Source organism: Gobio gobio (genome assembly GCF_949357685.1).
Source record: "Gobio gobio genome assembly, chromosome: 9".
NCBI classification, from domain to species: Eukaryota; Metazoa; Chordata; class Actinopteri; order Cypriniformes; family Gobionidae; genus Gobio; species Gobio gobio.
The window spans coordinates 32,997,147-33,022,963 of NC_137115.1; the positions used below are offsets into that span (position 1 = coordinate 32,997,147).

Sequence of the window (25,817 nt, forward strand, 5' to 3'; positions counted from 1 at the left end):
CCTCAGGAGCTGGAATGTCTTCAGGACCATCTAGAGGACCTGGTGTCAAGCTGCAGAGACGTGGTGGGAAACCTGACGGAACTAGAATCGGAGGTACATTTCATATTTTATTCCACTCCATGTACACAAACCTCAGAGTGAACAGGGACATAATGTGTGTAAAAGAAATTGCTTGCGAGATAGGTACAGTTTTTTTTTAATTCAGCTTCAACTGCTTAACTCCATTTATTTTATGGATCATTTTAGCATTAAGTGTGCTTTGTCTTAAATAAATTTTATACTTAATATTTACATTTTGCATATTTGCATGGACTTGAATAATCCCATGCAAGCATTCATATTTCAGCATCTAGTTAAATTTGTTAAATGGGTTACTTTTACTTATTTTTTTTAATATACACTGCTGTTCAAAAGTTTTTGATCGGTAAGATTTTTAATGTTTTTAGAAGAAGTCTCCTATGCTCACCAAGGCTACATTTATTTTAAACAGTAATATTGTGAAATATTATTAAAATGTAAAATAACTGTTTTCTATTTGAATATATTTTAAAATGTAATTTATTTCTGTGATGCAAAGCTGAATTTTCAGCATCATTACAGTCATATGATCCTTCAGAAATCATTCTAAAATGATGGTTTGCTGCTCAAGAAACATTTTATTTATAATAAATGTTGAAAACAGTTGATGAATAGAAAGTTCAAAAGAACAGCATTTATCTGAAATGGAAAGCTTTTGCAGCATTGAGTTTTTGAATAGTAAAACTTTTGAACAGTAGTACCATGATCTTATATAATCTTATATCTGAAAAGATATATAAATATATACTGTACATACAATTATAGGATGTTTTTTTATTTATTTACACCCATACTGTTGTGTTTACAGGACATTCAGATTGAAGCCCTGCTGATCCGAGCCTGTGAACCGGTCATCCAGAACCACTGCCACGTTAGTATTGACTGCACACATCTAATTATTCCCTTTATGTATTAAATCAAAATGTCTAATTTCGGTCTCCTTCCTCCCAGGACGTAGCTGATAATCAGATAGACACAGGGAATCTTCTGGAATGCCTGGTGCAGAACAAACATCAGAGGGAAATGAATGATAAATGTGCTGTGGGCGTCACTCATTTCCAGCTGGTAAGCCAGTCACACAACCAATTTCCCTACGGTACATTTGAATGATGACAAGTAAATGTTTTCCCAAATGTCATCCTGTCCCAGCATAGATTGCACTGAATGGTTTTGGGTTGGTTTGGGGTATTTATGCATATGTTGACCATGCTAATTAATCAGCTCAAATTTGATTAGCCATGTGACGGTATCAAATTTTCATGTTGCAATAATTGCTGACACTTTTATAGCGGTGTTAAGTTGCAAAAAAAGGTCATACTATAACAGGTTTAATAACTTTTTTTTTCTTATAACAAAAAGAACTGAACATTTAAATACAGTACACAAAAACAGTATTTTGAACCAAATGTTTCAAACAGATTAAAGTGCAAAATAATTATAAAGAACAATAAGGTCTCGTTAGTTAACGTTAATGCAATTATTCTTTGATAACGGTAGTTAAAAATTCAACTGATCAATGTAATTTCATGTTAGCTCAGGTTTTGATTTTAATAATGTATTATTAAATGTTAAATCTAACATACACTGGCAATGAAAAATACTTCTAAAGCATTTATTAATCCTAGTTAATGTTAACTAATGAATGAACTAATGTTAGCTAATTTATCCTTATAAGTAAAATGAGCCTGTAAAGTGTTACTGAAGAATAGTAAAGAATCACAACATTTTCAGTCAATATCTAGGGCATCTTGTAGTCCTAAATGTAGTCCTATTAAGTCTTTAAGTATTAAGTATTTTGTTGTTATAATTTTATTGAAAAATTATTTGTGATCAAACATTAATTTGCAGATCCCCTGCAAGTAGTGCCGCGGACCCCCGGTTGAAGACCCATGCCATTTGAGAATACAAAAATCTGAAGGGCTGTTTAGAACATTTAAATACTGTTCAGAAACATAAAGTAGTACAGCTGATTTGTTTTTAGGGGTTTACCGTGGTAACGGCTGCATTCTGCCATCTGCTGTCAGAGCGAATGCACATTTTTATTCAGCACGTCTCCTTCCTTCACCTGTTCCGCCATGCATTTCTCATTCATTTTGGGCTTGTTTGCATCAGAGTGCATGTGCCTCTTTGATGCGGTGTTGTGCATTTTAACGGCTGATGGAAAAATATTCCTCAAATGCATTCTAAAAATGTAAATAATTTTTAATAAATAGTTATCCACAGTATTTTAAAGTGCCCACGATAACAATACCATGCATTTTAATTCTCGTGATATATCATACTACATTTGAAATTTGACATTTTGAGTCTCTTTTGCTCCCCACGGCTGCATTTATTTAAATAAAAATACAGTAATATTGTGAAATCTTATATTTTCTATTTGAATATATTTTAAAATGTAATTTATTCCTGTGATGTAAAGCTGAATTTTCAGCATCATTACTCCAGTCTTGAGTGTCACATGATCCTTCAGAAATCGTTCAAATATGATGATTTGCTGCTCAATAAACTTTTCAATAAATAAACGTATCAATGTTGAAGACCGTTATGCTGCTTAATATTTTTGTGGAAACTGATCTTTTCAGGATCTTTTGATGAATACAAAGTTAACAGGAAGAACAGCATTCATTTGAAATGGAAATATTTGTAACATTATAAATGTCTTTACTATAGGTTTTTTGATCAATTCCTTGCTGAATAAAAGTTAATTTCTTTTAAGGAAATGAGGTGTATAACCCAACAGTCCTTGTAAGTTTTGAGATATGGGATGTATTTTATTTCATGTGTATACTTGTCTGCCCTGTAGGTTCAGATGAAGGACTTCCGCTTCTCCTACAAGTTCAAAATGGCCTGTAAGGAGGACGTACTCAAACTCTGTCCAAACATTAAGAAGAAGTGAGTTGACACATCCCAGAGCTCCATTGCTGATATGATTCATGGCTGTTCTGCAGGCTTTGATGCATTCTGCATAAACTGTTTTGATTTTGTTTTTCTTACATTTTCAATGGTGATTTATTTATTATATAACATCTTTCCATAAAGGCTTAAATCATCAAAGCCTGTCTTTGGGTCTCCTCTTATTTTGGCACCGTTATGCTTGCTTTCTCTCTCGCTGACACAAATGTATCCTCTTGATCCACATACTTTTTTATCCTCTGCCTGCTAGTGTGTCTCTCACCCTCTTCATGTGTCATTTTGTGTTTCTTCCACCTCAGGGCGGATGTGGTCATCTGTTTGAGCACCACAGTGAGGAACGACACGCTACAGGATGTGAAAGATCAGCGCGTGTCTCTGAAATGTCGGAAACAGCTGAAGGTGGAAGAGCTGGAGATGGTAAATTCACTTTACCCAAGTTAAATCATACTACACCCTAATGTCGTTCAGATCCTCTTTCCTGTACAACAAATGTAAACTGCGATTTTTATACAATCAAGGACCTAACGGCACCATTACAAATAAATGACACTGAATTACGTCATATTCTCTGTCCTCTTCGTTTACAGTCAGAGGACATTCGACTAGAACCTGAGCTGCATGACGCTTGTAAGAAGGATATCAACAAGCTCTGTTCCTCTGTTGCCTATGGAAATGCTCAGGTAAAGGTTTACTTTGATCTTTTACTTTCTAGATAGCTTTATGCACCCAGCTGTTACTGCTGCATGCAGAAACACATGATGAAACTTGTCCAGTTAGTGAAAGAAGCTTTATATAACAAGATTCCCATGGCCATGGAACACCTGGACATAGTAGAGAATTGTCTTCAGCAAATAATTTAGCTCCGCATCGAAAAGATAAATCCTCCATTAAACCACATTTAGATGTCAGTTGTCTTTGCATTTCTTTATTTACATAAATTAGGATTTGTTTTAAAATAATAAAACAATAAATAAATAGAACAATTATAAATGATTCAAATAATTACCTTCCATAATTCCAGAAGATTCAATAAATGAATGTTTTTCAGGTTTTACACTCTTTTATTACCAATGAATTTACATGACTTTCATATGTAATTTTTTTACTCCTAAATATCCAGTTTAACCCAATAACATATCTTCGAAAAATACAAAACCACTAACAAGTTACACTCTAAAAACCCCAATTTGGGTTGTTTTTAACCCAAGGGCTTGGTAAATATAGAACACGTTCATTTTACCCAGCAAATTTGGTTGTTTATTTACCCTAGCATTAGGGGTTGATTAATTTTGACTATAATACTAGCTTTTTTAAAATACTCCACAATCACTGGTTTGCATGATATTTTACAGTATAGCATATTTTATATCGTTTTTAATACATCTTGCCTACATTTTAAGCTTGTTTAACAAACTAAACATTTAGAAGTAATTCAAGTGTAATCAACCAGTATCTGTTGTCCTGTTTCTACCGTAACGGTGCTGGATCTCGTGCACGAGCTTGTATCATGTTCAGCGGGGGAACTTTTAACTGCACACTGCCGTCCTGCGTTTCACTCGCAGCTGAAATATGCTGTGACTTGCTCCATAACCTGTCCATAAACAATCAGTGTACAGTTCTGAGAACATATTTTAACATCCTAAGTATTTATATTTGTATCTTTTTTAATAAATCATAAAATGTTATGCAAGGCATCAGGCGTTTCCATCACACGAAAAGACAGACGCGACACTCGTTTAGGTGACTCACAACGCGCCCCTGTATGTTGCTTTGCATAAAATTAAATGATATACGGCACAGTAACGAATGTATAGATAAAATAAATGTATACAAACTGTATTTTACTGAAGACATGCATCAATTTGACGGAGCTGCAATGCTCTCTCCTGAAGAGGTCGCAAAAAGCCCGCAGTAAATATCTCAACCCCTGGGTTGTTTTGTCTGACCCTGGATCTGGGTAACACAAAAACAACCCAAACACTGAAAAAAATAACCCAAAAAAATGTCCCAAAAGGCTTAACCCAGTATTTGGGTAGAAAAAATAAAAAAACATTTTTAGAGTGTATATTTATTGTATTAATTTCCGTGACTTTACCAGGTCTAAAAATCTTTTAAAATTCCCTAATTTATGATTGTTTTGCTAGATTGTGGGGGAACCTGGTTCTTAAATAAAAATAACAATTGTGAAGGAAACAAATACAAAATAAAATGTCAGCTTGCATCTTGATTTTTATCTGTTTTAGTTTATTTTAAATAATTTTAAGCCATCTTGAGTCGCCCCTAAAATTTAGTTGAGGCCCCCTAATTGAAAACCACTGATTTAAATCCATTGATTTGAAGTATTGGTATCTAACATACAATACAAATGGAAATCTACCCCATTAATCTCTGTAAAATGATATTTAAATGACTTGAGGGAAAAATCATGAAAGAATGGGAAAAGTCATGGAAATCCACTTGTCAAATATAGGAACCCTGTGGAAAACCCTACATTACATGCCAGATGGTTTTAAACATGTACAGTATGTAAACATGCAAGGTACAAATTGCATTTATACTAAGTGGGATTTTCCTTGCTTTTTGTAAATACATTTTCAATTTGCTACACTCTTTAACTATAAAAATGATTCAGCCATAAATCATGTTGACACAACCGTGAGCGCATTAACATACGACCACACACGTTAACATAATTACACTTATTCAGTAGTCGGCAACCTGGCAGGGTCCTTTTTAGTCATGTAACAGCAATGGTTGGCCAATAATAATGGGTCTTTTGAAAAAATAATCATGTGTGGATTTTTTTTAATATAATATATTAATGCATTTTATCATGCCCTCTGACCTTCATGTAAATTTCATAAGAAATGTTCCTACCTTCGGCACAATTCCAGCTTTAACTACCACCTACAAAATGCATTAAAAAGTGTCAGTTTAACATGTTAATTCAGTGTGATTTTATTATTTGAAAAAAAATAATTTAGTCATGTCCCCAATGACCATAAACGAGAAACTTTGGATAACCTTAAAGGTGCAGTAAGCGATTTTTGAGAAACACTGATAATGTTTGTGTGCAACGGATAAATTCCTGGGGTTGTATCTTTAGGTTCGGTCTTAAAAATAACAGTGAGAATGCTAAGGCTTCCTCTGACCTTTTCTCTATTGTAATGTCTCTCAGCCTTCTCTTTTTCTACAGTCTTTCTTCAAATCTCGCTTTTTATCACCCTCTCCTCCCCCTTCATGAGTGTATACGCCCCCTACTGTTGATTTGGCTACAAGCGTGTTGTGGTGCCTTTAACTTGACAACATAAGTGGAAAAAAATAAAATGCTGGAGAAGCCCAATTAATAAACCCCTTTTGAAGAAGCCTATCATCATTTGTTCGTTTCTCATTGGTATCTCTCCTCTTCCCCTCAGATCATTGAGTGTCTCAAAGAGAACAAGAAGCAGCTGTCCCAGGTGTGTCATCAGAAGATCTTTAAGCTTCAGGAAACTGAAATGATGGATCCAGAGCTGGACTATCAACTTATGAGAGTGTGCAAGCAGATGATCAAGGTGAGGCGTTTTAGCTGGTAACTAACTTGGGGCAAGTTCTGCGGTTCCCTTCAGTCGTGTCCTGACATTTCTAGCTTCATTTATTCATTCTAGCTTCATTTAAAGCTTTCCTGTCAAACAGAGAGATCTGATGGTTATAAACGTACTCCGTATTGTCAAAGATCAATAGTAATAGCTTAACCCCCACGTTTTAATTACTTAAGCTCAATAATATCAACATGGGGCCGGAGTGGTTGATGGATCAGACCTGATTTGGAAAAGAGTGTTAAACACTCAAAACTCATCACCTTGTGTTTAAGTAAAACAGTATGGAATGAACAAATACACTACCATTCAAAAGTTTGGTGTTAGTAAGATTTTTATTTTGAAACAAATTCCTAAATATTATACTTATTCAACAAAAATGCATTAAATTGATCAAAAGTGACAGTAAGGACAATTATAATGTTACAATAGATTTCTGTTTCAAATAAATGCTGTTCTTTTTAACTTTCTATTCATCAAAGAATCCTGAAAAAAATGGAGTAATGGTGCTGAAAATTCAGCTTTACCATCACAGGAATAAATTAGTTTAAAATGTATTAAAATAGAAAAGTTATTTTCTATTGTAATTGTTTTACATTATTATTGTATTTTAATGCTGTATTTTTAATGCATGTAACTGCAGACTTCAAAAACATTAAGAAACCTTAAGCCGGGTGCACACTGTGCGATTTTGGCCACAATTTGGCCGTCTGAGACAAATTTTGCAAATCCTAAAAGATTCCTCTGATCCTAGGCTAAAATCTGAAGTCTTTGATCGTTAGTTTGACATGTCCACCGGCAGCCGATTAATGACCGCTGCGATCAAATTTGACCTCAGACAGAATTCTGGCAGTGTCAGAAGATTTGGCGGAAAGTCCTGCAGTGTGACTTTTCCTAAGACGTCAAACTATCGTTGTTTTTTAAGACAAACTATGAACCAAAATGAGCGCTAGAGATATCTTTTTAGCCACCATTTCAGTCCCGTGTGTAATGCGGCTCACTGTCACCGAACGCGTCATTGATTGATGATACAAAACTCTGGACGAGTTTTCTTGCGTGCGTCCGGTTTTAGCGCGCCTTGACTATCGTACAGTCTGACATTAATGACAACTTAGATCTTAGTGTTACATGGTTTACATCGGGGATCATGTTCGTACAGTCTGACAAGAAAAAATCGTGAAGGACTATTATAAATCGCACAGTGTGCACCCGGCTTTACAGACCTGAAACTTTTGACAAGTAGTGTAAAAAAGGACTCCTCATTTTTAAGTGTATCACTTGTTTTATGCCACATTACATCACAGAAGAGCAATGGAGTTATGTAGCAGGGTTTATAATAATCACAAGATGTAATGGCTTGTAATCACAAAATTGTTGGTTCATTTGCCAAAATGACTCTGCCATTAGCTATCACTATTTTGCCCTTGAGTACAGACATTCTGAATCTGCATTATGGGCAAGTCATTTTGTCTAAAGATGCATGCTAAATGACTACATACTTGCTTACCAAAGAGGCTGTGAGCTTCCATATGTTTCCCATAGATCTGTCCAGTATGTAGTCTTTTCTCCTTTCTCAACCTATTTCTCCTTGGATTAGCGTTTTTGCACAGAGTCAGATGCTAAGAACGTTCTGCAGTGTCTAAAACTGAACAAGAACAGCGAGCAAATGGATCCCAAGTGTAAACAGATGATCACCAAGAGACAAATCACTCAGAACACAGGTGAAGACCTTTCATTTCCACTTAGCTAGTTAGTCGAGTTGGTTCATTTGAAGCTTTGTCATCTAAAACACATTCTGTTTGGCACTTAAACTGTTCATCGAGTTCTGTCGACTTCATTAAGAAAAAATTTAATGATAATCGACTCACAATTCTGACTTTTTTCCTTACAATTGCGAGTTATAAAGTCAAATTCTGAGAAAAACATAACTCACAGTTCTGACTTTATAACTCGCAGTTGTGTGTTTATAAAATCGGAATAGTGAGATATAAACTTTTTATTTAAGTAATAATAAACATTTTATTCAGTTGTGGGAAAAAAGCTTCGATAGAATTATTTCAACTTCTGTAATGCTAGAGTTTTGATTTTGTTGTTGTCTGTGTATTCAGACTACAGATTGAACCCAGTGTTGAGGAAAGCTTGTAAGGCAGACATTCCCAAGTTCTGTCAGAACATTCTCAACAAAGCCACTGATGCCAATGAACTGGAGGGCCAAGTCATATCCTGCCTCAAACTCAAGTATGCAGACCAGGTATGCTTGTCACTGAATATTAGCAACGAATAAATAAGCGATAATGTACAGTAGGGCTGCACAATCGTGATTGCAATTAAGGAGGCACAATTATGTAATCGTTCAATAAAATGTAATCGCAATTACAAAAAAGTCCACTTATATTATTCTGTGTTTTTTCCCCATTGTTTTTATTTTTAATTTTAGTATAACATTATAATACATATTTTTACTTTTTTACCAAACCAATGTATATTTGACTTTTAATGCTATAGAAAATCAATAAATGTTTTTCAGGAAGAGTGTTTGTTTATTTTGATATAACAATATGGCATGCAGTCACTTCAAACAATGGCATAAATCTATTCAAAACATCATTCAATGTAAATTGTGATAATCGTAATTAATAATCGCAATTACAATATCAAGGGAATAATCGTCAATTATGATTTTGTCATAATCGTGCAGCCCTAATGTACAGTCATCCGATTATTATTAGTATAGTCTTGTTTATAGTCTTGGATCATTACTAAAGGATTTTTTTTTTTTTTTTTGCGATAAAGACCATCGGACTGTACATTATCCTATTACCCATTTTGGTTTCATGGTGAATTTAACCATTTTATATTGGTTTAATAATTTGTCATTTTTCTCAGCGGCTGTCTGGAGAATGTGAGGATCAGATAAGAGTGATTCTTCAGGAGTCAGCGCTTGACTACCGGCTCGATCCGCAGCTCCAGGCTCACTGCAATAATGAGGTGAGAGGAAACATGGACTCTGCATTTTGGGATGGCATTGTCTGCTAAGGATACATTCAATCTGAACCTTGAATTTGAAATTTGGCCAAACTGTGGATCTAAATCAGCATCATTTTCTGCCTACTGTTTAAATGATGCCTAAAATGCTATCTAGTAGGTAGGGAGTTTGCTCAAGTTTGCCCATGGCCTTCAACACACAGCATCTTTATGAGATCTAACAGTCTGTTTAAATGTGTCAGGAACTCAGGACACTCATTTTGAGCTATACAGAGAGTGTAAGGGGGCATCTGAGAATCGCTCTAATAAAAGATAAAGGATCTCCAAGCTATATTGGAAAGAACCAATAGAAGTGAAGAGAAAATGTCCAACTGCCTCATGAATAACTAATCTACAAGTAGTAGGCCAGGTTTTTTTTTGTTTTTTTTTGAGGGAATGGGGAAAATGGATCTCTAATATCACAGGATAGGAACTAGATTTCCAGTTATAAATAGTCATATCAACTCTCATGTTTAGCACCAGCTATTTTTATCAATATACACTATCATTCAAAATGTGATGGTCAGTAAAATCTTTAAAAGAAGTCCCTCATGTTCACCAATGCTACAATTATTTGGTCAAAAAATACAGTAAACAACGTAATCTTGTGAAATGCTGTCAAACCAAAAATGTATTCAGACGTTTTCTCACATTATCACATTTTATTACCATTTTCTAAATTATAGTGAATAAACTATGACAAGAACTCAAGAGTTAAACTGTCATTATAAAGATGAATTTGTTCCGACACAGATCACTTTGACAGAAAGGTATGGAATGGATTACAATCAACCAATCAGCTGTTAAATTTAAAGGGGTCATGAATTGAGAAATCAACTTTCCCTTGAACTTTTGATATATAAAAGGTCATGGTAATATAAGAATATCCTGTTAGTATCAGAGCTGAAAACTTCCTTGTTAGTCTTGACACCTGGCCCAGCAAACGATCGATTTCAGAATGTGCCCGGCTATTACATGAGAGTATAGTGAAGCACCGCCTCAACAGAAGAAGAACAACACCTTATTCTGTACCCCCTCCCACCGACTCGTGCTACTAACATGACAGCTAAGAGCAGTAAACATACCACATAAGCTTCATTCAGATTCCAATATTATGAATGCATGGATGAACTTTATTTTTAATGAATATCCAGCTCACGTGGGGAAGACATTGCATGCATGTTCATTTAACCACAGAGTCGTTTGTAAACAAGAGACTATATTTGCAGACAGGATGAGATTGATGTAACACACTAATGTGAGTAAAACATGTTTTTTTATATGTGATAATTGCATTGTTACAGATCGCTTGATATCTATAGATTATGTGTACATGTCTAACAGAACATACCTTAGCACGCTGTCACAGGCTGGAGAATACTTTTATTTGTGGTGTTCTTCTTGGTTCATGTCTTGATGTGCATCGTTCACTCTCTTGACTCGGGCGTGGGTGTGTGTACACGGTTCACGGTTATGTTCATTGATCGGGCGGGCCAAGTAACGTTAATAAAAAAATAACATTCCAATCAATCGCGGGTGGATGAGAGATGAATCATTGTGTTTGTTTGATAAAGACATTTTGCGAGCCCTGGCTGTGGGCTGGGCGATTCGTTCCGGTTGCCGTTTGCCACACGCTTTCACTGACGGGGAGCAGAAGCTCATTAAATATGCAAATATTATCCAATCCTAGCCGTGGGTGTTTACTTCCAAGTCTTCAGAGCGGCACGCCCATCAAAACTGAGCGTGTCTTGAGAGAGCCTCAAAACCAGGGCAGAAAATAGCCTATTACTTATTCATTATGATGTTTTTGAATGGAAAAACCATGCAAACGCAATAAGTTGACCTAAGACAACGGTATAAAAAAAATTTAAAAGCCAGGTCATGACCCCTTTAGGTACACAATTAGATAATACCAATTTAAGTCAACCAATTACTAAGCAATGCTTAATTTTGTTCAGTCTGTGGTGTAAAAGGTCGCATTAGCAATCAAAGAAAAAACACTTAAGCAAAACATGGTCAGGTCAAAGTGTCTGAATAATTTTGGTCCCAAATGTTATCAATTTTACTGGTAGTCAACTGTATGAAGATTTTTTTGGGTATAATATGTCACAGTTTACTTTATTTTGCTATCCTCACTTACATAAATGAACTATAGTGTCCTGCACCCACTAGTAAAAAATTATATCTGGTGTCTGAATAATTTTTGGTTTGACTGTATATTACAATTTAATATAACTGGAAAGAGATTTCCTGCAGCGTTTTACACAGCGTCTTGTTCCCGCCTCTCAGGGAACCGAGGTTACGAAAGTAACCGGAGACGTTTTGTATTTGAATATATTTTAAAATGTAATTTATACCTGTGATGTAAAGCTGATTTTCAGCATCATTCCTCCAGTCTTCAGTGTCACATGATCCATCAGAAATTATTCTAATATGCTGATTTGATGCTCAAGAAACATTTATTATTATCCATTTTGAAAACGGTTGTGCTGCTGAATATTTTTGTGGAAATCCATCCATCCATCATCTTCCACTTATGTGGGGCCAGCAACAGTCTAAGCAGAGACGGACAGACTTCCCTCTCCCTAGAAATTTCCTCCAGCTCTTCCAGGGGAATGCCGAGGCGCTTCCAGGCCAGCCGGGAGACATAATCCCTCCAGGCGTCCAGGAGGCATCCGGAACAGATGCCCAAGCCACCTCAGCTGTCAGCTGGCTCCTCTCGATGTGGCTCTACTCTGAGCTCCTCCCGAGTGACCAAGCACCTCACCCTATCTCTAAGGGAGCATCCAACGACCCTGCGGAGAAAGCTCATTTTAGGCCTGTATCCGGGATCTTGTCCTTTCGGTCATGACCCACAACTCCTGACCATAGGTGAGAGTTGGAACGTAGATCGACTGGTAAATCGAGAGCTTCACCTTACAGCTCAGCTCCTCCTTCACCAGGACAGACCGGTACATCGACCGCATTACTGCAGAAGCGGCACCGATTCGTCTGTCAATCTCCCGTTCCATCCTTCCCTCGCTCGTGAACAAGATACTTGAACTCCTCCATTTGAGGCAGGAACTCTCCACCAACCTGAAGCAGGCAAGCCACCCTTTTCCGACTGAGAACCATGGCCTCGGACTTGGAGGTGCTGATTCTCATCACAGCCGCTTCACACTCGGCTGCAAACTGTCCCAGTGCATGCTGAAGGTCCTGCAAAAACAAGAAACGAAATCGTGTGGTCCCCAAACTGGACACTCTCTGACCCCTGGCTGCGCCTAGAAATTCTGTCCATATAAATTATGAACAGAACCGGTGACAGGGCAGATCTGCCGGAGTCTAACATGCACCGGGATCAAGTCTGACTTACTGCTGGCAATGCGAACCAAGCTCCTGCTCTGGTCGTACAGGGATCGAACAGCCCTAAGCAGGGGGCCCCGGACACCATACTCCCAGAGCACCCTCCACAGGACGCCGTGAGAAACCCAGTCGAATGCCTTCTCCAAATCCACAAAGCACATGTGGATTGATTGGGCAAACTCCCATGAACCCTCCAGCACCCTGGAGAGGGTATAGAGCTGGTCCAGTGTTCCACAACCGGGACGAAAATCACACTGTTCCTCCTGAATCCGAGGTTCCACTATCGGCCAAATTCTCCTTTTCCAGTACCCTGGCATAGACTTTCTGGGGCCAGGTCGCAGGGGGCAACAGTCTAAGCAGAGATGGCCAGATTTCCCTCTCCCTTGTCGGATGAAATGACCACAAAGTCAATAAGCAATTTCCGGTTTAGGGTGTCCTGGTGCCACGTGCACTGCTGGACACAATTATGATTGAACATGGTGTTCATTATGGACAAGTTGTGACTCGCACAGAAATCCAATAACCGAACACCATTCAGACAGTTCCTTCCAATCACGCCCCCGCCAGGAGTCACTGTCACCACCCACGTGGGCGTTAAAGTCCCCCAGTAGAACAACAACGGAGTCTCTGGTCAGAGTACTTTCCAGCACCCCTCCCAGAGACTCCAATACCCCTTTTCCACCAGAATGAACCGGGTGCTAGTTCAGAGCCAGTGCTAGTCCCAGTTCATAGTTGGTTCGACTGAGGAGCCTTTTAAGAACCGTTTGCTTTTCCACATGCTGAGATTCACAACAGAGCCAGGTCTTACGTCACTGTATACGTCTCATCTTTCTCAGCAACGCTAGCAAGGCAGCGGGAAACACACACACACCAGGCTTGTTCGAGATGCATCGGCACTGTGCAAACCGATCCGCGTATGATATCAAAACACCTGCTCTCGTTGGACTCGTTGTCATACGGCGATCAGTCTGCACAGCACCGATGCATCTCCAACAAGCCTTCCATCAACAATGGCAAAAGTTGCGTTACTATTGATGCTCATGGCTTTACGATCCTACATAGGCATCAAAACACAGCGAATCCCACGCATTCGTGCAGCTCGCCGTCATTTGTATAGACGGAGATTACAAACGAGCAGCAGCTGTTAGCCATTTGCTGCCATTTCAAAAATGGTGGATCTCAAGTTTGTGTTGGTCTAGTTGGTCACGGTAACCCCGCCCCCAGCGCCTGACGTAATCGGTTCTTACTTCTAGCCCAGCAATGTTTTGGTGCTACTTAAGAACCACTTTTCCTGGCTCTGAGCTGGTGCTTTGGGTGTGGAAACACAAAGAACCGATTTAAAACTAGGCTCTGGCTCCGAACTAGCACCAGCACTGCCTTGGTGGAAAAGGGGCACAAGAGGGCCGTGTACTCTGCACTGCCGTTCGACCTGTAGGCATATACGACAGTGAAAGATCTGTCCCCGACCCAAAGGTGCAGGGAAGCGACCCTCTCGTTCACCGGGGTGAACTCCAACACATGGTGGCTGAGCCATGTCTATAACCAAACCCACACCAGCCCGTCACCTTTCACCATGGGCAACTCTAGAGTGGTAGAGAGTCCAGCCTCTCTCAAGCAGTGTGGTTCCAGAGCCCAAGCTGTGCGTGGAGGTGAGCACGACTATCTCTAGTCGTTACTCTCTCAACCTCCTGACAAGCTCAGGCTCCTTCCCTGCTAGCGAGGTGACGTTCAACGTCCCTAAAGCCAGTTTCCGTGTCCAGAGATCGGGTCGTCAGGGCCCTCGCCTTCGACTGCTGTTCGATCAATTATGCACCGGCCCTTACGATCCCTCCTGCAGGTGGTGAGCCCATGGGAGGACGGCCCCACGTCACTCGTTCGGGCTGAGCCCAGGGGAAGCCTGGCCACCAGGCACTCGCATGCGAGCCCCAACCCCGGGCCTGGCTCTAGGGTGGGGACCCGGCTGTGGCATGTCTCAGTCCTTGATTATTTCTTTTTTTTTTTTGTTCTCATAATGGGCTTCTGAACCGCTCTTAGTCTGACCTGTCACCTAGGGCTTGTTTGCCTTGGGGGACCCTACCAGGGGCATATAGCCCCGGACAACATAGCTCCTAGGATCATTCGGGTACTGAAACCCCTCCACCACGGTAAGACAGTTTAAGGAGGGGTTTTGTGGAAATCATCATACAATATTTTCCAATATTTGAAATATAAATCTTTTGTAACAATGTACTATCACTTTTGATCAATTCAATGTAATGTTAGTCAGGTTTTTTTTTTAACTGACATAAAAACACAGTCCCCAAACTTTTTTTAAAGGTATTATACATTTTGTGCTTTTGTTCTTTTTTTTTGTTTTTAGAAATCTATCTCTCTTTCTACCGTGGGTGGGTGGGGGCTGGATGATGGCTATAATCTAAAATGCTGTATCCTCATATTGAACTGACTACTCAATAAAAATAATTGTTCACAAAAAAACACCTCTCTTTCTTAATTTATTCATCAGTTGAAATCCTACCTGAAGCTAATCATTTCCACATTAAGCCCTTCAAGATCTATGGACTGACTATTTCAGAATCAGGTTCAGGGATGTCGTTCATGTTTTAACAAGGGCCGGCCATGTCACTGTATTTTGCATTATTTTGTTAGAACTCATAAGCTGTTTCAACACTGGCCATGTATCCTTATTGTTAGACTGATGAACTGAGTAGATAGAGCAGCGCAGCGGCACGCACTGTCAGGTTGGAATTAAATTTTTCTCTCCAACCTCTTATCTCAAATATTGCAAAAGAAGAAGAGAAAATAAGAAAGAAATGAAAGTACTAATTCATCATCACATTGAGCAGGTGTACAAAAGAAGAGGGTTTTACAACATATGAGTGGCATTCCGTTGGACAGCACAGCGCCACCTACTGCTCACCACCAGACATTAAGAAAAAATGACACCATGTACGGATACAAGCATACACTGCATATATTGGTTTTTACATCAAACACAAACTTTTTTTTGTCTAATTTCTTTCATTTAAATTATTTTTTGTATTAAGTTTAAAGGGTTAGTTCACCCAGAAATAAAAATTGTCATTAATTACTCACCCTCATGTCGTTCCGAACCCATAAGACTTTCGTTAATCTTCGGAACACAAATGAAGATCTTTTTAATGAAATCCTCTTTAATGAGAGATTTCTTTCCCTCCATTGACAGCTACACAACTACCACTTTGACGCTTCAAAATGTTCATAAAAAGCGTAAAATGATCCGTATCAATTGAGTGGTTTAGGCTTTTGTTCGCATATAAACATTCATCAACTCACACATCAGTTATGGTAAACGGAAGCTCAAGCATGTTCACTTGACGTGTGAGAACCAATGAGGTTCGTTCTCGTGTGTTACACATCATGTTTGAGCTTCCGCAAGAACCAATTTGTTCTCGCATATTAAGCAAGTTCGGTTGAGCTTCTGTTTATATTTACTGATCAATGTTTACATGCGAATAAAAGCCTAAATTAAATCTGTCTGTATAAACCAATCGAGTCTCTTCAGAAAATTTGGACTAAACCGCTCAATTCATATGGATTAGTTTTTCGATCTCTATGAACTTTTTGAAGCATCAGAGTTTCAGTTGTAGCTGTCTATGGAGGGATGGAGAGCTCTCAGATTTCATCAAAAAGATCTTCATTTGTGTTTCTGAAGAACAAAAGTCTTATGGGTTTGGAACGACATAAGGGTGAGTAATTAATGACAGTATTTTTGGGTGGACTAACCCTTTAAGTTTTATTTGCCTGGTTTTATAGACAAGGCTTAAACTAGTCCCAGACTAACTGGAAGCAACTTGTACTGACATCTTAAAATATCAGTGGCATTGTTTTGTCTGAAGATGCACATCAGTAATGTTTTTTTTCCCAGTGCACGTTTATAAAAGCTACTTAAATGCCTTAATTGAAGGCCTAATCCAGGCTTAATCTAAGTCCTGTCTGTGAAATCAGACCCTTAAATTTTAATCTAATTCTGTCTTTATAGGACAGGACGGTGTACAATGACAGGAACTTGTTAGTATTCTATCTTGAAATGACAGTCCGAATACAAACTGCTGTCCCATAATATGACACGAGAATTTGCGCTAACCGCTGCAGGCTTACTGGTTTTATTAAAGGTTTTGAAAGCCGTTATTGCATTAGGACTATTGGATCTGCTATACTGCAGAGTGTTGCATATTAATATGGCTTGTTTGTAATGGAACGGGACAAGAAGAGGGACCCTCCTCCTGCTGACTGTCTAAGGAAAAGCCCTTTATTTATGGTCTCCATAAGCCTTAGGCTCTCATGGAGCAATCAAGCAGAAATGGTGTGAAATGGGTCTCTTTATGGGTCAGTAAATAAAATTGACTGTTATATTCTGCTGACAGGAGGTCAACAGACAAAGACAAGACACATTTTTGAGGAAGAAACTGGAGATTTTATATCTTTTAGTCACTTCATAACATGTCTGTGTCTGTTTGTGTGTGTAAGATCACGCGGCTGTGTGCAGAGGAAGCTGCCGCACAGGAACAGACGGGTCAAGTGGAGGAGTGTCTGAAGAACAACCTACTGAAAATTAAACAAGAGGAGTGCAAGACGGTACAGAACACATCCTCAAACATGCTTCATCTGCTACACACTGGTTTCTTCTGCATCAGTTGCTATGGCAACACCAGCAGTGTCTTTAAACCCACATCTGCTTTTTTTGATGAGCAAAGATTCCCACCCTAGACACATACAGTATGTGGTTGCTTTATATAGATGTTTAGATTTTGGCTTGCATATTATATATGTTGAAACATGTACATTTCTTTTAAAATATACTGTATGTATGTATGTATATTTTTTAAAGAAATTGATATTTTTATTGAGTAAGGATGCATTAAATTAATCAAAAGTAACGCTAAAGACATGTATAATGTTATAAAAGATTTCTAGATTAAATAAATGCTGCTTTTGCTACTTTCTATTAGTCAAAGAATCCCACAAAAATATTAAGCAAAAAAAGTATTTCATTGATCATAATAATAATAAATGTTTCTTCAGCATCAAATCATCATATTAGAATGATTTCTGAAGGATCATGAATCAGCTGAGATTCAGCTTTGTGTCACAGGAATAAATTACATTTTAAAATATATTGAAATAGAAAACTGTTCTTTTAAATTATAATAATGTTCCACAATAGTTATTGATCAAATAAATGCCATCTTGGTGAACATAAGACACTTCTTTCAATTTAACATTTACAAATCTTACTGACCCCAAACTTTTTTACGGTAGTGTAACTATTTGTCCTTAAATCTAACTATTGTGTTAATTAATAGTAATTTTTTGTCAAAATAGTTACTTAAGACAGTCCACTCACACAGCTTTAATAGTTTGACATACCAGTGTAGTGTCTACATTTCACTTATTTCTTCATCCTCTTCATGTGTAGGAGGTGTTGAACATGCTCAAAGAAAGCAAAGCAGACATATTTGTGGATCCTGTCTTGCACACAGCCTGTGCTCTGGATTTGAAACACCACTGTGCAGCCATCAACCCTGGAAGGGGCAGACGTGAGTATTCACTGAATTTTGTGTGTGTGTGTGTGTGTATATATATATATATATATATATATATATATATATATATATATATATATATATATATATATATATATATATATATATATATATATATATATATATATATATATAATGAGACATTTCTTTCTTATTAAATATCTTGCTCCACATAGCTGCATATTAAACCTTACATAAATTATTTCACACCGAATATTCTGTTTCACGGTTAAATGCGTCATAAATACAATGTTGTTTAATTCATGATGCTTAGTTAAGATAACTGGGTTGAGGGTCTGTTTTAGAGACCTTGTTTCTGTGATAGTAGTTCAAATATATTGAACTTGACGCAGGGCTCGACATTAACGCTTGTCCGGGACAAGTGGATTTTTTGAAGGGGCAAGTGAAAAATAATTTTACTTGCCCGACGGACAAGTATCCTGGTTAAGACGTCAAAACAAAAAATAACTAGGTAATCACCAAAGAGCAATAATGATTCTGCAATGATTCTCAGTTAGTGTAAGTGGAGATCGATAGTGGATAATATAAAACGAACTGACGTTAAGAAGGTTGCGCTGTTGAGGCTGCGCAGCCTCTCGAGGACAAAATAGAAAACAAATGAGCGCCACTCATACAAAGAAACTCAGTTAACATACACGGTTAAAATTGTGTAGTTTTTATATTTATAATATATGATACAGTTAAGCAACATTACACTAACAAGAGTGTGGTTTTCCTGAATACCATCACGACTGAAAATGACACTGATTTCATACGCCAGTTCCATAAACAATTATTTAACATCAAGTCACTTACATTTTAGATGCAATATGGAGTTTTTGTTCTATTTCAGCAGCGAAAACAGTTCCAAACAAATATCACAGCAGAACCGTAACGCATCTCACAGCAACAGCGTGTTACTGAATGATTCAGCGTTTTAATGAATCGGTTGAATCAAAGATTCAATGACCTATTCGTAAACGACCGCCAAATTCTTGAATGAATCAGCCGTTTGAACGAATCGACTCAATGACTCGCTCATTAAGACGGTCACATGCTGCCACCTACTGGCAGTTTAGTTTCATCTTTCCAACATTTCTTATTTGTATATGCAAAAAAAATTAAAATAATCTCATAACATTATTTAATGCTGTTGTAATTTTTCAGTGTAAATGATTTAATTTGATTGGTAACAGCCTATAGTGTCTTATTCTAATTTAATTCATAGATCAAATTTAAGAATATAAAAGGAAATCTGAAGCATATCCTATATTTAATAAGATTATGGAAAAATGCCCTTTATAAAAAGGTACAAATATGACAAGTAGGCATATTTAAATATGTCAAAGCTGATTAAACACTGGTGAGAATATTGCTTCAGAATAGATTATATTTACAAAAAATATCCGGACTAGCAAATGTTTTACTCGGACAAGTGAATGACAGATTCACTCGTCCGAAGGAACAGGCTGTGTGAACAGGCTTAATGTCGAGCCCTGCCTTGACGGATGGTGTGATTACGGTTCTTCATCTCCTTCTTAACTGCAATTTGGAGCTCCTGACTCTCTGTGTTTGTAATGCTTTCCCAGAAATGTCCTGTTTGATGGAGGCTCTGCAGGACAAGCAGGTGCGTCTACAGCCTGAATGTAAGAGAAGATTACAGGACCGCATAGACATGTGGGGCTATGCAGCGAAGGTCAGTACACAAACACATTTAACCCTTTTGCACGCAAGTTTAAAATATTCTGGCTGACCCCCAGCGGGAGTTTAAGGTGAGGGTTATTTTAGAACCTGTCACTTTATTATTATGGCGACATGTCATGCCTGTCATGTGACACACCGCAGCCACAACAGGGATGTATGACAGATGTATTGCTTTTAGGGCTGTCAAACGATTACAGTTTTTTGTTTATTCGCTTTGGTACTATTTTCACAAGGTGTACATTTTCAAAACTCTTAGAACAAAAATCCAACCTGATCACACTTGTAACACAGCTAGTCATTCTTTCAAAACCTGATGTAATGCTTTCATTGTTGCACATATTTTCAGTCCACATAATCATTGTTTCAAACACAAGATTATTGTGATATGTAATGAGAACATTTGGTTTAATCTCAGAAACACAACAGTGTGATCTTCTTTCAGTTTAGTACGTTTAACAATCAGTTCATCCAACAGCAAACAATGCAAGATATGTTTCAAATCTCCCTCGTTGCTGAATTATCTACAGTAACACAGGCTACATATGCCTCATTAGAAAATACACTTACATTACCTAACTTATATAATTATATTAATCCATAATCTTTGTAATAGTATTCAGTGTGTTATCAAGAGGTGTGATAAAGTTATGACACAGCCATGAGGTTCTGTGCTATAACAGAGTTTGCTGGCAATAAATGTTCTCACTGTACCATATGACTGAATCTACTGTAGTTGAGCTCTATAAGGGTGAGTTACTGTAATGTGACAGTCTCTACCATGAAATCTGTTTACAGTATCACATGGCATACATACTGTAATGTAAAATGCTGTATTTGATGCCATCTTTCTCCCTTCTTCTGATTTCTGATCAGTCTGATGTTACACCGTCATTGACTATTACCACTCCCTTATACTCTATTCTGCTCTATTCACAAATTGCAACACACACACACACATACACACTCCATAGACTCTCCATATACATTATGATTTTGTCCCCATAATGTAGAGTTTACCAGGCCACACTCACTTTTAATCACGCACACACCTTATAATCTAAGATATATAGATTATAATGTGAAAAAAAAAATAATAATTTTATAAGGTTATCCATATTGGAAATTGCAAACAAAGTAGAAACTATGTCTATAGAATCAATATCTATAGAAATCTATATGTATACCAAATGATTGATTGATTAACCATTAAGATCAGTTGGATTAAATAATAGACAAATGTATTAAACTGAACTTTAAGAGGTGCAAATCAAAAGTTTGATAGTAAGAGCTTTATGAAAAGCAGTTACTGTGAATGAAACATTTATAAAGATGAAACGCTTATTTTGTGTAGTGAAAAGGATAGATTGTGGTTTTGTGTATTGTACTAACACAATTGAAAATATGCTGAAATGTTTGAAAAAAGTGCTTTTGATGATCTGTTGTGATATTAGCTCTGAGTATTGAAAATGTACACCTTTCTTGTGAAAATAGTAACAAAGCGAATAAAAAACTGTAATCACAATTAATCGCATCCAAAATAAAAGTTTGTGTTTACATAATAATTGTGTGTACTGTGTATTATTATGTATATTTAAATACACACACACGTATATATTTAAGAAATATTATAATAGAAAAAATTTAAAAAGTTATTTATATATATTTTATATTATATATTAATTTAAATATTTTATATATAAATATAACATTTTTCATATATATAAAGAAACATGTTATATTTATTTATAAAATATTTATATTCATATATAATATATAAATAACTTTTTTTTATTTTTATTCTATTATAATACTACTTAAATCTATACATGTGTTTGTGTGTAAATAAAATAAATTATTATTATTAATTTAATAGAAAATATATTTCAATACATCTTATTAAAAATATATACATTTTAATTATTAATAATTTTTAAAACATATTAAAATAAATTATTATATAATAAAAAATTAATAAATAAATAAGTGAATTATATTGTATTAACAATAATATTATCATCATCATCATTATTATTAATGTTTATTCATTAAAATTGCACTTTGATGATATCAGGTTTTGGGGACAAAGTCACTTCTTTATTATGAGTTCTAGTATGTGAATTTCTAGGTGGCACCAGCTGAAGGTTTCTCGGACCTCGCTGTGCAAGTCATGACGTCGCCTTCGAAGAACTACATCTTGTTCGTAATAGCACTGGCTGTGTCCATCCTCTTCCTTGTGGGACTGCTGTGTGGCCGCATCACCAAACGAGTGACCAGAGAGCTAAAAGACAGGTAGAGCGAGGATGCCGCCCCTCCTGTTTCACGCGTCATTTCCTGCCCTCGCTGTTCTTTGTATTTATACCTGCGAAGAATTTGGGAGCTGTCAGTGGACCTTCTGTGGGCTGATGCCATGTTTGGAACCCTCTCTAGCCTAGCCAGCCACTGAATCCCATCTGAATCCAAACGTTAAACTTTTGAAACGCTTCTCGGAGAGGATCAAGACCGTTTTGGGACATTATGCCTTGATTTATATATGGTTTGTGTTTTTGTTTTGAGAGTGGCAGCCTTACTTCTTGACTGTAATATGGTCATGTGTCAATGCAGTATTTTTATTGTTGTTTCTTTTCCAGTTTTTAAGACTGTGTGGTCATAGACAGCAGCTTACATGAAAGTTCAGAAGACATCTTTATGTCATTTTTTTTTTTTTTAATTGTCACCATTTTAGTCCACTTTGGGTCGGATTGATTGGCACTTGGGAGGTAAGATGGTTTTTCTAGTCCCGTATGATGAACTACAATGTGAAACGGTGGTCTTTAATAAGGTAAAGTATGTTTTATTATACATTAAACATAAAGCAGTAAACTTGCAAAGATTAGTAAACACTAGCCCCCCCCCCCCCCCCCCCACCCATTCAAATTATGTACATTGTGACATTTTCATAATTCCCATTACATCGGCACAATACTTTCTGAGTTTTGTCATTCTCAATAGTGTTTCTCATTGCTCATTTTTACGTTTTTTTGTTTTAAAAAACACTATATGTAACTATCAATATGTAAAGTTAGTACAACAACAAATACAGCTAAAGAAAATAAAGTCACAATGTCATAAATTGCTTAGTTTTCTTTAAACGAAATTTATTTTATTTTGGTGGGAAACATGACAAACCGGGTGTTTTTTTGAGATTCACCTACTGATCTGAGCGGTCTGAAGCATTATAAACGTCCGGTGTGCACAATTATAATGCATTAGACATTAAGTGATGAATATACTAAGAGTATGAAATTGGACTAGACCTTTAGAGAAGGTTCTTTTATTGTCCAGGGCCAAGTTTCCTGCGGACCAACGTTGCAAGGTTGAACGCGACTGTATACCGCGTTAGGTGTATTTTTCCAGAGGTACTTTGAATGTTCACAGGACGATTGCACTTTTTTTGACGTTTTGTTATGTTTGGCTTGAGCCTTATTTATTGTTTACAACAAATGTGCCGATCTTGATTTCATACACGTGAGCGTGTGTGTGTGTGGGTGCAGAGAGATACATCTGTTCTGATGTTGCCTTTTCTCTTTCTCTGTCATACCAGTGAAAGGAAACGTCCATTAGCCCCCATTGATGGCGGCTCTGTATTTTTTCAAAGCTGTACCCACAAACATCTGTAGGATGAAAAGGAATGACATGCTTGTCTTTGTCTATTTGTTACCAAGTTACTCTAATTATAACTGTGATGATTATATGCACAACACTTGCTGAATACTTAAGGTTTTTCTAAACGATCCATGCATGATTTGCCCCCAGAACTCGTTCTGCATTCGCTCATTTGAATATATATAATTATAATATTTGTGGTGAAAAATTCACCCCAAATGAAGAGATAAAATAGAGCATATTTGTGCACTTTTATTTTGAGAGGTTTCATCTGATTCACCTTTTCATTTGATTTAAAAGGTTACATTTTATTTTGAAAAGTAAAACTTGCTTTGACCCTCATGTCGTTCTAAACCTGTATGTATTTCTTTCTTCTGCGGAATATATTTTGAAGAATTTTTTGGGTTCCCAATGAGTATGATGACATAATTTTCATTTTTGGGTGAACTATCCCTTCAACAGATTAAAAAAATTTGGGAACAGTACTTTTTTTTCGTACTGCTTACCTCTAGCATTGACGATCTCAATGTTCTTCTGTAAATAATAGTTATAATGTACAAATGACAGTGTCTGAGATTTCTGGTGATTTGAAATTTGGACTGTAAAATTCTACTGATCATATGGTCATGTTTGACTATATATTGTAGATAAGTAAATGTTAAAAGTTATGTTATTCCAAATATATTTCTCCTCCTTCATGCTTTTTTGTTTCGAGACCGATCATGTGTTTTGATTTTGACTTTTTTTTTTTTCTTTCTTTTTTTTTATATTTTACATATAGCTGGTTTATAGTGGTAATTTACCACATTGGATGTCATTGGAGTATAAAACAAAAAGCGGACTGTGATGGGTCATTAATCACTCTTCTCTTTTAAAACTCAAAGGGAGCCCATGTTCTGTTAGGTTCGATTTGTACTAGTTTGGAAGTCAAGTGATCCTTAAATAGTTTTGAAAGATGTGCATGGAATATCGAGTCTTTCCAACCATTACAACTTGCTTTCTCTTTGAAGAAAAAATATTTTTTGCTTGGATGATTTTAATACTTTTTTTTTGTATTGTGCACAAATCAAGTTGCCAGAGATTGTAGTGTGTGTGTGTGTGTGTGTGTGTGTGTCTGTCTGTCTGTCTGTCTGTCTGTCTGTCTGTCTGTCTGTCTGTGTGTTGACGAGTCCCATTTTGAAAGCATCTTTTGAAGCCACAAGGAAGAGCAAAACCTGATTCCATTACTGAAAAGTCACAATTTCCCAACAGTCATAGTGCAGAGCCAAAAATAATCCTGCTTTGTTTAAGATGCTCCTCTGCAAGACTCTTAGCAGCTCTAACATCTGCTGGACGGCAGTTTTTCATGTTTCATATTAACTGCAAATTGTCTAAAAATTTTAAAAAGGTTATGGCTGTGATTTTACTTTCTCCGTTTCTTCATCTTGCCATGTTACATGATGAATCAGACTTGTTTTGTTGGTTTCCCTAATTCTGTACAGATGATGAATTATCAGTTTAATAAAATACTGTAGATTTTCTTACCATTTGTGTTTTGATTTCACTCCAGTTTTGTTTCATTTATATGGTATATTGAGTGTTGATTTAGTTATTCAGCTTGTCTTAACCCTTGTGCATCAATTAAAGACGTGGGTCCATAGAGGACAAAAATGTCCATGTCAATAAAACTGTCATAACAAATTGAATATTGGGAGCACAGACTTGAGTTTGGTCTCATTTTAAAGAAGACCCATGGCAGATTATTGTTGAAGCCAAAAAAGTTTAAAATAAAAAAAAATAAAAATTATAGAGGTTTAAGTTTATGAAAAATATTTATGAATAATATTTTATATAAAATATATATTTTATGAAACATGTTGAACTCTAAAACTGCTAGAAAATCAAAGCCATAAAATAAAAAAAGCTGTGTTCCAAATTTAAGGTTGATATCTCAAAAATGAGCTCTCAGTAA

The 25,817-nt window shown here is 36.7% G+C and overlaps 1 protein-coding gene across 1 annotated transcript in view; it reads left to right on the plus strand.

Moving 5' to 3' along the window:
- The window catches only part of glg1b (golgi glycoprotein 1b), a gene marked incomplete at its 5' end in the record, with an annotated part of 66,305 nt that extends 40,916 nt beyond the window's left edge, over positions 1-25,389 (plus strand). Inside the window, 14 exons of the mRNA XM_079825422.1 lie at positions 7-93; positions 887-949; positions 1,030-1,143; positions 2,885-2,973; positions 3,294-3,411; positions 3,582-3,674; positions 6,411-6,548; positions 8,170-8,293; positions 8,681-8,823; positions 9,459-9,560; positions 17,445-17,552; positions 18,394-18,514; positions 20,110-20,216; positions 22,350-25,389. Of these exons, the coding sequence (XP_079681548.1) occupies positions 7-93; positions 887-949; positions 1,030-1,143; positions 2,885-2,973; positions 3,294-3,411; positions 3,582-3,674; positions 6,411-6,548; positions 8,170-8,293; positions 8,681-8,823; positions 9,459-9,560; positions 17,445-17,552; positions 18,394-18,514; positions 20,110-20,216; positions 22,350-22,517 (1,575 nt within the window). The 3' untranslated portion in view covers positions 22,518-25,389. The remainder of the gene's footprint in view (positions 1-6; positions 94-886; positions 950-1,029; positions 1,144-2,884; positions 2,974-3,293; positions 3,412-3,581; positions 3,675-6,410; positions 6,549-8,169; positions 8,294-8,680; positions 8,824-9,458; positions 9,561-17,444; positions 17,553-18,393; positions 18,515-20,109; positions 20,217-22,349) is intronic.
- Positions 25,390-25,817: the final 428 nt, after the last annotated feature.